Source organism: Piliocolobus tephrosceles, chromosome 17 (assembly GCF_002776525.5).
Source record: "Piliocolobus tephrosceles isolate RC106 chromosome 17, ASM277652v3, whole genome shotgun sequence".
NCBI lineage: Eukaryota > Metazoa > Chordata > Mammalia > Primates > Cercopithecidae > Piliocolobus > Piliocolobus tephrosceles.
In genome coordinates, this window is record NC_045450.1 from 46,568,121 (window position 1) to 46,583,172 (window position 15,052).

Here is a 15,052-nt window from a genome sequence, read left to right on the forward strand (position 1 = left end):
TCTAAGAAAGATCCAAAAAAACCTGAAGTCTTTTGTCTTGCCGAATGGGATATGCAAGTATGGGGATCCAGAACTTAACTGATCAGTACAAAGGAGACAAAACTGAGGACTGCCACCAGGGGTCCCACTGATCATTGCCAATTCCCTGCTATGTTTCTCTAATTAAATACTGAATTTAAAAAATAATTTTGGAACACATTAAGAACCTCAGATTTGTCTAAATCTATAGTTTGTTATTAACTTCTAAGCAATATCATCTTTTATCATATTATTATATTATTTTAAAGTAGTTTTAACATTTAGATGCAAATTAAAATCACATATCTCTAGGAGATTTTGTAAAATAGCAATGACTAGGCATGGCTTCCCTGTATCCTAAAATAGTAGATTGCAGTGGAATTTAGAAATTAGTATTTTTTAAAAGTGTCCCGGGTGATTTTAACCTCCCAGAGTTTTTTCAGGATTGAAATAAATAAATAAAATAAATAAAACCTCTATTATTCTACTTTTCTGTGGAGCAGCACTCAAGTGTACTTAGTGAGTCTTCTCTGTGAGGTATAAATCTTTAATTAGTATACTTATACATTTTAAACTTTAAAACATGGTTCTAGATCTATAGTTCTCAAAGACTTGGGGGTAAAGAACAAGAGAGAGTTGCTTACTATAGCATGATTTCTGCCATAGGAAAGATCGTGGATTTGTTCTCTAGAACAGAAGGAAACCACCAAAGGACAATCGCTAAGAAAGACTCAGGTTTGTGTCATAGCAAAAATCAAACTGACAAACTGACAATTTGAGGTACAGTTCAACTGAGAGATTGCAAGTCTTAATGCTGGACATCAGTGACTAAAGAAATAAACTTTCTGTTTACTATCTGTTCCTTCCTCCTCACTTTTCTCAGACTCTGGGGAAATCTGTATAAGCCAAAGAGGGCAGTAAATGGCAGACATTTTATAGTCAAAATTTTCACAGAATAAAAAATCATAGCAACTCGTGGAGATTTGCCTAAAATGTCATCTATTTCCAAACTTTTAGTTACAATAGAGCTAGCATCACATATCTGTAAAGGAACTTGGATATATTCTCCCAAGTCATCAAACCTGAGGTATAAACTTCAATGTCTATGAAGTGAACTGCTTGCCTCCTTAAGGAAAAAACTTTCTCTGGGCAGTAACTGAACCCAGGAGTCCTGAGTCAGGGGCTAAACATCTAATTGTGTTTCCTTTTATCAAGGGCACACCTGTTCCTAACTGCTTTCTTTATTTCTATTTATATTTTTAAACTGGAGAAGTGCCAGGAGGATTAATTACAGCAGTTAATGTTTCCATTTGAAAGGAGATGATACTCTGTAAGTACTAAATATTATTAAATATAATGAAATTAAATTGCTTTAAAAGAGACAAATGGTATAATTCAGTATTTCACTGATGCCCAGAAAACTACAACACCTCATGTTGAGTCATCAGGATAAAAGTAGTAAGAGTTTTTGTTAATTCCCTAAATCATATATAAAATAATTTCATTGAATGTATATCTCACCGATTCCTAATGAAACACAGAACTGTGTAAGACATGAGTGGCTGTAGACAATTTGATGAGGAATGAATTAATTACCCAGTCATCCCAAATGGCATTTCTTTTAAAATATACATGATTTCCACGTTCTTACTGTCATTTCAGATCTGAAATAGTTCATTCTAGGAGAAGAATAGCATAAAATTAGGAGTATTCACTCCTTGCATTTAGATATTAATGAGAAGTCCCACCAGCCTCACTCTGTGGGAATCTCTCTTTGCCTGAAGGGGAAATATATACAGCTATTTTTTGTTTTACCCTGCAATAACACAGAACCAGAGGCCCTACGCCTTGTCCACATGTCTAAGAATTGCAAATATACTTCCTAAATGTTAGTGTTAATAAATAATACATATGGCAAAAAAACATTAAAATGTAAGGTACTGCAAATAATTAAGCTAGAAATAAATAGATAAGTAATAAAATAAATAGATAAGTAAATAAAGTGCATCTGCCTGGTAACCTCTTGTTGTTAGTCATAGCTGAGACTTGTTTCTAATTAGAATTAAGTTTCACATTTCAATTCAGAAAAATATTTGCAAACAAAACATGAATTGGAAAAAACTTCATTGTTACCTAATCAGGAAAATAAATGATTTTTAAGTCTTCCAAATTATCAAGATTTATACCCGCAGACATTCTAAATTTAAATAAAGTAAGTTTGAAGATGGGGAAGCATTATTTTTCCTCCTTTGCAGATTTTTCTTTGACAGCTAAGTTTAATTTATGCTTTCATTGGGGAAACATTCACCAGGTGACTTTTACTCTGATGTTTGAAGAACCCAGCTACCTATTTCATAACATGACATTATAATTTATTAGCATTCCAATTAAAAACATAATTTGTCTATAACCTTCAAGTTTATTATTTATATTGCACCTTCCTAGTAGCTAATAAATCATTTGTAATTGACTATAATACCAAAAAGCTAAATACCAAGCCCTATAATAATCTGAAAATGATGGGCTATGCAAATAGATCTGCCTCTCCCGCTACACATAAAGTTAGAGAAAAGGGTAAAGGTTTAGCAATTTGTAGAAAGATATGAAACAATATTATAAATAGCTGTCACTAACCGACTATCTGCCATTTCCAGGAACATAAGTATTATTTGTCACATGGCACAGATAAGAAGCTGAGACTCAAAGAATGTAAGAAACCTGTACTACAGCGCATAGACTCCAAGTGAGGGGGACAGGATTTTAGCTAGAAATACCTGGTTCACAAAACATCAAACCACTTCCAACACATCTCTTCCAAACCCAAACAAAAGAGGTACACTCCCTTCTGAGCATATCTCCTTATTAATTCACTCATTTTACCACATCAAAAATAATCAATATCAAAGAGAAAATACAATTCAGTTTTGAATTATATTTCTAGGTTAGTCATAGATTTTTTTTACATAAAAAGAATTTATTAAAAATAAACATCTACCTCTTATCTCCTTTGACATCTTTCTTACGTCAAATGGAGCACATCAACCTGAGTCACCACAGGATCGAATTATACTCTGCTCCTTGCCCCATCTAATATTTATTTGCACATTAAAGATACCATGACTGGCTAGAACTGGCTTCTGAATATGTGTGCTCCTTATCAAGGCCATAGTTTGCAGCTTTGCTAGGGAGAGCTATGCTAATGAACTATTTTATTTATTTATTTATTTAGAGACGGAGTCTCACTCTGTCATCCAGGCTGGAGTGCAGTGACGCGATCTTGGCTCACTGTAACCTCCACCTCCCAGGATCAAGTGACTCTCCCGCCTCAGCCTCCTGAGTAGCTGGGACTACTGCAGGCATGTGCCACCACGCCCAGCTAATTTTTGTATTTTTAGTAGAGACAGGATTTCACCATGTTGGCCAGATGGTCTCAATCTCTTGACCTCAGGATCCACCCTCCTCGGCCTCCCAAAGTTCTGGGATTACAGGCGTGAGCCACTGCACACAGCTGGCCTATTTCATCGTAAAGAGAGACCTACAAGAGAGGCTGCTGGAATCCCTAAAGTCTCCCTAGATCTGATGTAATCACATCTGGCTGACTCAACAGCAACTGCTTGGCAATAAGATGCCATACAGAACACCTGGAGAGATGCCGCCTTCTCTGTCTTTGTCTATCTTTCAAGTATCCCAGACTCAACTTTTAAGATGTCTCAGATCTCAGGACAAGAGAAACACTTGCATAATGATAATCATAAAAACAGTAATAGCATCAATGCTAACAATAAGAAAATGTAGGAAGATATGGCAATTAGAAATGAGCATATTAATCTTGTAGCATTTTGAATGCACACAGAACTCAATCAAGTTGAACTTGACACAGAAAAATATACAGTAATTTCGTGAGAATGCAAGATTGTTTTCAAATAATTGTCATAATCCACAGAAAAATAAGCAGTTAAGGCAAATTGCATTCCTCTTTTGTTCTCATTTTTTTCATGTACAGACTTAAAAGATAGTTTCAGTTGTATGGTGAAATTTCTGGAGATATGACCTACAAATATGGCTGATACCTTTTTTCTTCTTCTTTTATTGGAAAGTTAAGATTTCTTCAAAGACTATCTTCATATAGCTCTTCTTTGACCCAAAATAATTTGAATTATAATAATGAAAAACAATAAGTAAAACAAAGCATCATATTCTCCCTTGAAATACTCTCTTTTTCTTGATTCCCAGAATATATCCCTCTCCTGTTTTGTTTTGTTTTGTTTGAAACAGAGTTTCACTCTTCACTCTTGTTGCCCAGGCTGGAGTGCAATGGCGCAATCTCAGCTCCCTGCAACCTCCATCTCCCAGATTCAAGCGATTCTCCTGCTTCAGCCTCTCAAGTGGCTGGGATTACAGGCATGTGCCACCAAACTCGGATAATTTTGTGTTTTTAGTAGAGACAGGGTTTCACTATGTTGATCAGGCTGGTCTTGAACTCCTAACCTTGGGAGATCCACCCACCTTGCCCTCACAAAGTGCTGGGATTACAGACATGAGCCACCGTATCTGGCCTCCTATTTTGTTTTGTTTTGTTTTCATTTTTCCTGATTGAATTATCTTTCATAATCTTAATCTCCTCTGTTAACTCCCTCTTCTTTTGTAGAACTCAAAAGACTGGAGCTTCCTCCAGTAGCATCCTCAGTTTTCTCTATTTAAACACTCTCCTTAGGAGATCTTATTTCATCCTATGATTTATCCCTTATACATTAACCTGCTCCTCATTTTAGTAAATGGCCATACCATCTACCCAATACATCCTCCTCATCCCTCTCTTCTCACAAATACTACATCTAAACAGTCCGTAAGAAGTGTTGGCTCATTCTATAAAACTATTCCTGAAGTCCCAGTTTTCTTATTTCCAATGCTACCTATTCTGTATATTGTAGCCTAATTGATCATTTTGATTTTTTTTAAAGAATCATGCTGTTGCCCTCAGTTTAAAACTCTTCAGTACCCACCCATCACATTTAGAAAACAGGCTAAGGAATGGGCACAGTGGCCCACACCTGTAATCCCAGCACTTGGGAGATCAAGGTGAAAGGATCACTTCTGCCCAGGAGTTTGAGACCAGCCTGGGCAATGTAAAGAGACTTCATGTCTACAAAAATAAAAATAAAAAATTAGCTGGGTGTGGTGAGGTGGTGAGGTGCACCTGTAGTCCTAGCTGCTCAGAAGTTTGAGATGGGAGAATCGCTTGACCCTAGGAGTTAGAGGTAAGAGTGAGCTATAATCCTACCTCTGCACTACAGCCTGGGCTACAGGCTATAGAGTGAGACTCTGCCTCTAAAACAAAACAAAACAAAAAGAGGAGAGGAGAGGAAATGGGCTAAGCTCATCATCTTGATTCACATAGCAACCTATGTTACCTGACCTTGATCTTACACTCCAACTTCATCTCACACCACTCTACTCCTAGCTTACAACTCACCAACCACCTGGATTTCTTTCCATTCCTCTAACAAGTTCACTTTGTTCCTTGTTAAAGACATTTGCATTACTCCCCCTTTTCTTTCCATAGTTAGTTACTTCTAGTCATGCACAGGGTAGCTTTAAAGAACACCAATTCAGCCTGGGCATGCTGACTCACATCTGTAATCCCAGCACTTTGGGAGGCTGAGGTGTGAGGCTCGCTTGAGCCCAGGAGTCCAACACAGCCTGGACAACATGGCAAAACCCCAAGTCTACAAAATATACAAAAAAAATGATCCATGCCTGTTGTCCCAGCTACTTGAGAAGCTTAGGAGGGAAGATCGCTTGAGTCTGGGAGGCAGAGGTTAAGGTGAGCTGAGATACTGCCACTGCACCATCTTTCCTTGGCAACAGAGTGAGACCCTGTCTCAAAAAGACAAAAACAAACCAAAAAAAGACAAACAAAGAAAACACCAATTCAGAAAATATTTTCCAAAAATCCCAAACTAATCATCCAGTCATTCTGCATTATATCACTCTGTTTCATCTTCTGTATTTTCTTACTCTCCAACCTCAAACACTAGAATATAAGCTTCATGAGAGTAGAGGCCTGATCTGTTCAGTCTGTGTTTCAGCACCTAGAAGAGTGGCTCACTAACATTAGGTGCTGTGTAGTAGATTGCTGAATGAGAGAACAAATGAATGTAAACAAACAAGGTGGTAATAAAATGAATTTTCACCATCTAGATTCTAGACACTTGAGAAAGATAAAATTCACGGGATATATTCTGTCCTTTAGATTAGTTTGTGATTCTAGATAGGTGTTTGCAGATCAATTTCATGTCAAAATAGTATGGAGCTTTTGATCGAGTGGTCATTCTAATCTGACACAAAACCTAGTTGCTCACGTGAATACCAAATAATCCCTTACTATGTCTACATGAGAACTGGGTTTATTAGGACACACAAGGCATTTTATATGTCTTTTGAGTAAATATGTATTCTATTTTGCAAGTACTGTGTTAACTTTGGAAAATGTAAGCGAGACAGAGTCCCTTTCTCAGATCCCTTGATCTAATGCAGATAGTAGAACAATAAATACAAAATTAATACTACAACATGAAAAGTGAAATAAGGCTGAATAACACAAAGAAGGCATCTTTGGAGGATTCTCAAAGCAACAAAAGAGTTAGGCGAGAACCGAGAAAAAGAGAATGAGCATAGTGTCAACAAAAGAAGGGAATCAATTTACCAAAGCCAGTGGAAGAAAACTCCCAAGTAGACAGAAGTAGATAAAGCACATCAATAGCATAGCTTAATGGTAATGACCAGATCCTTTTAGACTGGGTTTGCATTCCAACTTCCCTACATAGAAGTTGTGTGTCTTTTGAGCAAGCTACTTATTATTTCCCTCTACAGATGAGAACAATGGAGGCTTGGAGAGCACTGTTCATTACCTCAGAGGGGCATTGTGAGGCTAGAATGAGACAATAATAGGTGTAAAATATGTAATGTCACAGTTCTTGGCACCTAAGTGACCAGTGAACTTTGCAACACTCAGTTGAGAAACACAAAGTGACAGGAAATGAGTTAGAGGGATAGACAGGAGCCAAATTAAAGAGTCTGGATGTTGATTGAGAAATTGTAATTGCTGCGGCTTTGAATTTAGATACATTTAACAGAAAAAAACATACCTCTAAGGTTCTCATTTGTTCCCTTCTAAATACTGCTGGGGGAGGTGGCATTGCCCGTTAGATACACAGTTTAGTGGTTTCAATATTGCCTGTACTGATTTAGATTCACAGTTTAGTGGTTTCACTATTGCCTGTACTGATTATTAGCTGAATCACCTGTTCCAAATTATTTAAGCTTTCATCTCTTCTTTTAAAATCAGGAATATTTTTGGGAGCTAACTTACTAGGTTTTTATGAGAATTAAACATATTAAATCAGTATAAATCACTTACATTTTGAGAGATATTAATATAAACAAATGCACAATAAATAGGGGCAGGCTGGGTGTGGTGGCTCATGCCTATAATGTTGGCACTTTGAGGGCCGGAGGCAGGAGAATTACTTGAGGCCAGGAGTTTCAGACCAGCCTGTGCAGCAGTGAGACCCTATCTCCAAAAAAAAAATTAAATAAAAAATAACAGCAATGCAACAGGCATGGTTCTGCTTTTCTCATTTTTTTAAACGAGGCTTCTCAAGTTCAAAGATGTCTGTCAATAACGCAAAAACAGAAATTAAAGTAAAAAGTGCATAGATATAGCTATAGATATAAAATTAAATTCCTATCAATGATAAAGGAAAGAAAAAGAAAAAAAAAACATGGCCCAAATCTAAGACAGCAGGTTCAAAAAAAATTCAAGTTCATCACATTTACTGCAATGGTAGATCTGGTATTGTTGCCCATTATAGGCAGGGCCTTAGCATCAGTGCTTTAGTGAGGAGAACATTTGACTTTTGAGTCTGACACTCCTGAGTTTGAGTTGAGGTTTCGTTCTTAAGAACTCTGTGATGTTAGCAAATTCTTAAACTTTTGGAGCCTTTTAAAAATTGTTTTTAAAGAAAACATGAGATTATCCATCTGACAGGGTCATTGTGAAGATTAAATGCAATAGTAAAATGAGAAATGCACTCTATCTTTGTTAATAGAATGTGCATAGGAATGATCACAAAGTCAGCTGCTTCTTAAAAAATGGTTATCACTGCTCAGAGAGACACATGGTAGCTGGCAGGATACTCAAGCTTCAATCAGTCCTGCCAAAAGGCCAATTTCATTTTGTGCCTAGATGCATCATTAAAAAGAAAAAAAAGATTCAAGTTTATCCACTCCAATATGTCATCATTCTTACCCTGAAAGGTTACCTAAACTCGTAGGCAATGTGGATCTCTAGGAGCATCCCTACTCAAAGGTTAGCTGCGAAGTCTAAGTTTGCTTAAGAGTTAAGAACTTGACAAGGAAGAACAGAGAAGAGCAGACGGTTGAGGAGTGCTAACACCTTCTTTAGGAAATCCAAACCGAGGGAGTCATCAGCAAAGGCTGAGAGATTAGCTTCAAGGAAAATAGCTATTTCAAGACACTGAGGAGAAATTAGAAACGACCAGCTGGTGTGAATCAAGAGAAATATGTTGCTAAAAGGTAGTGGAGCAAGCTGTTTACAGGGAACTAGGCTTTCTAACAGCTTTCTTAGGCACCGTGATTTTTTGTTTTGCTTTGTTTCTTTCACTATTTCCTCCTATTTTTCCTCTAAATCCTTTGGAAGGTTGTAGAATGAATGGCTGTAAAATGTGAAAAGAAACGTGATGAATCAAAGAACGCTTTGTGATTTCTCTTTATTTTAATGAGTCACAGGCAGAATGGATTTTGGCATCTTCAAAATTGCTATCTGTCAAAGGATTCTCAAAAATCTGAGTTCACCTTCCTGTTCTGAAGTTTCTACTGCCTCCTGCCCACTCCTAGTATCCCACTTGCACACAAGAACACATATACACACGTGTGCATACACACACATGTGCATGCACACACACACACAGGACCTCTGAAACACACTCATGGCCAAAGATCTAACCCCCTGTCTTGGAGAAGACCACCAGGTGTCCTCTAGTGGTACTTTTGCTTTTTCTGGCCTAAGAGCCTTCAGAAAATTGTATAGCCAAAGACCCCACAAGAAGTTTGAGCAGGACTGGGAACTCTTTTCTATTTCTGTAAAGCAAAAACTATGTCTTCAAGAAATAGTGGAACTCACAAGAATTGAAGATTATGTGTCTTTCATGGTACCTAGCAGAATTCTAAAGAAAGCATTAGCTTTTACATCTAGATGTAAAGTATTCTTGGAGAAGTAATTTAGGGAAAAATAAAGGAGATAAATTTCAGAGCCAGGCACAACAGGACTTGAGTTGGGGCTTCAACGGTTGATGCTTGCTCCGGCTTTTACTTTCTCCTTTGAGGCAGGCAATAGCATCATGCTTATTTAATAGGTTAGGAAATATGTTTGATAGGTCACATCTTTGGTACATAGTAAATGTTCAATATGCAAGCTTTCTTCCATCTTTTCCCCTCACATACATTAACCTTCTTGATCCTGAAAAAAGATGCAATTTAGGTCAAACAGGGTTTTTCTGAAGGTCAATGCCACAAAGTACCTTGCCCAAGTAGATACTGCCTATCAAGCTATCTGTTGATTCTATTCTGCACAGTTTGGACTCCTAATAAATAATTCCTAAACTGAACAGCAATATATCTCTTCTTCTCTTGGGTGATGCAGAACAGTCTTAGGTACAGAATTTATAGAGGAGAAAAGAAATGACTGATGCTCCATGTAGAACACAGAACCGAACTGTGGTAACTAAGATTGGCAAAGCTGTTATCTGTTTCCTGTGTAAATGCTCAACTCTCCTATTTACCAGGTAGAAGATGTCAGCATAAGGAGTTTGAAACAGCTCTTTGTTTCCTAAGCCCAAGAATTTCAAGATTGATCAAAAACGGTGTCACAAACAGTACCAAAACAACTTTACCCCATTATTTAATTCTATATATAAATATTATTGCAGACATTATTTCTAAATTGAAGTATATTTGACTTAAGATTGAGTATGACTGTTATTACAATGACTACAAAGACAGGAGGCAAATATGATTTTTTTGCAAGGCAATAAAATATTTTTATATGAAAAGAGTTTGAATTAAAAATTACGTTAAATGTTTCAAAGAAACTGCTGAACATTCCCCAAGCACATATTTTTGTACCTATACCATTCAGGGATAGATTCAACTTCTTTTCAGTCATACGGATTCATCAAACCTATATTGCATTCCTATCATTTGCCAGAGAAGTTACACACAGGAATGATGAATAATACATTATCCCTGCCTTCAAGGAGTTCTCATTCTAGGTTGAATTTTCTCCTCCTATATATGTGAGTCAGTGGAAAGTAAAATAGAGCAGAATTCGTTTCAGACGGTGTAAATCTGAGGGAAAGTATAAAATATTTTTTCCTCTAAATGAAATAACACATTCCTTTTCAGACTTAATATATGAATGTGATTTTTTTCTTGTTCTACATGTTTAATTGATTCTTTAAAAAGCTTCATTCATTATTCTAGAGTATTACAAGTTAGGTCTATGATTAAAATAAATGTTAAATGGTTTTAATATATATTTAAATTTCAACATGCAATTGTTATTGGTCAACTTACAGAGCTGTTAGGGCTCTGTTCTCAGATAGGGGATGGCTCAAGAAAATGAAAATAACCCAAGGGCATGCTCAGCTGATGGAATTTATATCCATACAGTGAGGCAGTCAGGCAAACTCTGTGGTCAAGAGCACAGGTTTTCCGGTAACGTGCCGTTCACAGACTCCATTAAACCTTCCCTGATCCTACTTCTGTCCTGGACTGGTTATCCAATCCCGAAGAACCTCACATTTGATACTGGCACGATAATGAGAAAACCACACAAAAATCAACTAATCATACAAACTTATGACCCTAAATTCGGGGAAAAACTAAGAAGGTGTTTGGAGAGAGCCGATTCTATAAAAAATAACATAATAGAAGAGACAGATATTAAAATATGTATGAAAGCATTAACTTAAACCTGCCTGTAAGAATTAGCTTCTGAGGATTTCTGGTCTCCTGCTTCTCTGCTTGTTCTGATCTCATCATTGTCAGGTATATTTAAAAAAAAATTATGAAGTTGGAAGAAGTTGGAAACACAGCCAAAATCTAACATCATCTAGAACAGTGCCTCCCCAATCGTAGACACACTACTCATTCATTATTCATCAAACATCTTTCAATATGTAACCAGAATACAATGAGGGTTCCAAGTGGAAAATATGCTGTCCCCCAAAGGTTACCTAAATTCACAGGCAATGTGGATCTCTGGGAGCAACCCTACTCAAAGGTTAGCTGTGAAGCCTACGTTTGCTTAAGAGTTAAGAATTTCACAAGGAAAAACAGAGAAGAGTAGACAGTTGAGGAGCCCCACCACGTTCTTTAAGACATATAAACCCAGGGAGTCACTGTTGAAAGAAACAATAGATATTAAATCCATAGCTTGAAGTCTGCTTAAGAATATGCTAAAGACAAGAGTATATTCTAATTGTTGGTACAGTATCTTATTAAGAAATCTTCCTTTTAAAAATTTTTATTCTTAATATTTTTGACTTTCAAATCACATAACCCATCCTGACATCAGTGGGTCACACAAGTATACTAATCCCATGGGGGTGAAAGTGGAGAAGAGAATGAACATGTTCAAAAGTAATCTTACATATCAAAAGTGTTTAAATGCATTTTTGTAAACAGTACCTACTGTGTCTATCTTATCTCACATCTCTAAATTGGAGATACACAATAGAGGTCAGAATTTTAAAAGTTCTGATTACTCTTGCAATGAAGAAACATATTACAATTTCATTAACTCATGAGTTTTGTAGTTGATATTGAGAATCTCTGTTTCACATTGTTGCAGCTGCTGGACTAAAGACATGGGTGACAGGCTTTCTGGGAAAGGGCTCTCTGACAACCCCTGACTCTTAGGAGCTGGGAGCATAGAAGCCAGCTGGACTTCCTGGGTGGAGTGGGGACTTGGAGAACTTTTCTGTCTAGCTAGAGGATTGTAAATGCACCAATCAGCACTCTGTGTCTAGCTAAAGGATTGTAAATGCACCAACCAGCACTCTGTAAAATGGACCAATCAGCAGGATGTGGGTGGGGACATATAAGAATAAAAGCTGGCCACCCCAGCCAGCAGCGGCAACCTGCTCAGGTTCCCTTCCATGGTATGGAAGCTTTGTTCTTTCACTCTTCACAGTCAACCTTGCTGCTGCTCACTCTTTGGATCTGCACCACCTTTAAGAGCTGTAACACTTGCCACCAAGGTCCACGGCCTCATTCTTGAGGTCAGCAAGACCAAGAACCCACCAGAAGGAACCAACTCTGGACACAACATGACATCTATTAATAACTCATAGGATGTGCTTGGGAAAATGTTACAGTTAAGGCATTTTGGCTGGCCCTGGGGACTCACATCTGTACTCCCAGCACTTTGGGAAGCCAAGGCGGAAGATCACTTGATCCCAGGAGTTTGAGACCAGCCTGGGCAACATGGCAAAACCCTATCTCTATTAAATAATAATAATAATACAAAAATTAGCCAGGCATTGTGGCGCATGCCTGTAGTCCCAACTCTAAGGGGGCTGAGGTAGGAAGATTGCTTAAGCTTGGGTGGGTGAGGCTGCAATGAGCCATGATCCTGCCATTGCAATTTCAGCCTGGGTGACAGAGCAAGACCCTGTCTTTAAAAAAAAAAAAAAATCCTAAGCTTCATGAACCACTGCATCACACTGGCAGTTGCTATTCTCTGGCTTCTTGCAGCATATATAGCCTGAATAATCCTGAAATCAAGACAGTCAGGGACCTGCAAATGAGGTTGTACAGCAAAATTATTGATAAAGCCCTTTCTGTCTATAAAGGATGAACACAGTATACTCCCTGGTAAGTGATACAGGTTGTAATACAGAAGGCAAGGCTTTTTGACCTCAAATGGATTTTTTTTTCTTCCTCTCTGACTTCTCTGTTGAGAGAAGGTGCAAGAGATGAGACAGAGAGTAGGATATTTTTAGCTGAGAAGCAGCTCTTCATAAGAAAGACAACTTCAAGGAAATACTGCTGGTAGGTACTAGATTTTACTCTATTTACCAGATGTGCATAAAAGTTCAATACTTATTGTTGAGTGAATCAATGTTTTAAAAAGTTAAATGATTTGAGTACAGAGTAGCAGAGGGGATGTGACTGGGTGTCTATCCCACTTATGACTTCTGCTTAATGGCTTTGTGACAAAAGTTACAATATAAAGAACTACAGTATCAAGATATGAGACTGCATTTTCTTAACTTTCCTTTGAAAATAACTGAATAACAGAATATCTACTTCATTTCTTATTTTCCCCTCAAAACCAGTTTAAATATAATTCCTTGTTATTTATGTTTTTATGTCATTAAAACCTCGTATTCGCTATACAGCCATAAAAAAAAAAAAGAACAAAATCATATCTTTTGTGGGAACATGGATGGGGCTGGGGGCCATTATCCTTTGCAAACTAATGCAGGAACAGAATATCAAACTTTGCATGTTCTCACTTATAAGTGGAAGCTAAGTGATGAGAACTCATGAACATAAAGAAGGGAACATAAAAAAGGCACTGGAGTCTACTTGAGGGGGAAGGGTTGGAGAAAGAAGAGGAACAGAAAAGATAACTCTTGGGTACCAGGCTTAATACCTGGGTGATAAAATAATCTATACAACAATCCCCCATGACACAAGTGTAACAAACCTGTACACTTACCCCTAAACCTAAAATAAACATTAAAAAAAACCTCCACATTCCAGTCCTTGGATAACTCATCATCATCATCATCATCATCATCATCATCATCGTGGCAGGTATATTTGAATGGGAACTTTCTTTTACCAAACATGGTGCTGAGCAATACACATATATTTCATTTTATCTTCCCCATATATGTATAAAAGATGCCATATGATCTTCTTTTTATATATGACAAAACAGAACTCAAATAATTTTTTAAAAATTGTCCTAGATTATTCAACTAGCATGAAAATACTGGGATTCCATACCACAGGTCCTGCTTTTACATATTCCATCGGATCTCACATTTTACTATACTGAAGTTAAAAGCCTGAAGCAGCTTCTAAACCACCATTAACCTTTCCTCAGCTGCAGCACTTTTATAGGATGTTAATTTCTTCATGCCTCTCTCTCCTCTTTTTCTCTTTACTCATTGAAAGGGATATGATTTCCCCATGAGCCACTGCACTAAACAATAAAATACTGCAGGTGTCCCTCACCAAGGGGAAATGCATTTAAAATTTAATAATGAAATCAATGGGAAATGGGATTTGCCTCACAAGAATTTGTCAACTTTGCTGGAATTCATTCATTGTATAAGCTAACAGAAAACTTTGATGTGGAGAGAAATGGAACAAACTCTAAAGAAGTTACTGAATATTATTGAAGACAGTGGCCATGTCTTCTACTTCATCTGTGTGGCTCCCAAAGTACAGCTCTTTAGAGCTGATGTTTACTAATTGTCTGCTAAAATGCCTTTTTTGAGATTTGTGAAAATTATAATTCTCATTATTAATAGGAGTTAAAATAATACGCAAAATAAACTATAATTTATCCCATGGGTTTGCGTAATAGGAATAAAATACCACTACCACAGCTGAAGAATACCACACAAGAACTCCATTCATCAATTAATTAAAAAATAAATATATTTTGAGCTCCTTTACTGTGCTAGGTGCTGAGAATATAATAATGTACAGTTGGATTTGGGAGACAGACTTATGGTCTTACTTATGGCACTTGTGTTGCTAAGTGTTATAAAAGATAGGTATTGGGTGTCATGTAGGAATGGATAAAGAGGTTTGGCTTCATGGAGAAGTGCCAGGGAGAGCTTCTCAAATGAAGCAAATACGTACAAGATTTGCAGAAGGCTAGGAGTTAGCAGGCTGGTTGCTGAAATGGCAGAGGAGGTGAATTCAA

General features: G+C 37.2%; 1 protein-coding gene across 1 annotated transcript in view; it reads right to left on the bottom strand.

Annotated features, from left to right (window-relative positions):
* Positions 1 to 15,052, bottom strand: part of CDH8 (cadherin 8) — a 382,964-nt gene that overhangs the window by 284,061 nt on the left and 83,851 nt on the right. Inside the window, exons 4-5 of the mRNA XM_023209860.1 lie at positions 3,317 to 3,333; positions 1,637 to 1,668 (exon numbers count right to left, since the gene is read on the bottom strand). Of these exons, the coding sequence (XP_023065628.1) occupies positions 1,637 to 1,668; positions 3,317 to 3,333 (49 nt within the window). The remainder of the gene's footprint in view (positions 1 to 1,636; positions 1,669 to 3,316; positions 3,334 to 15,052) is intronic.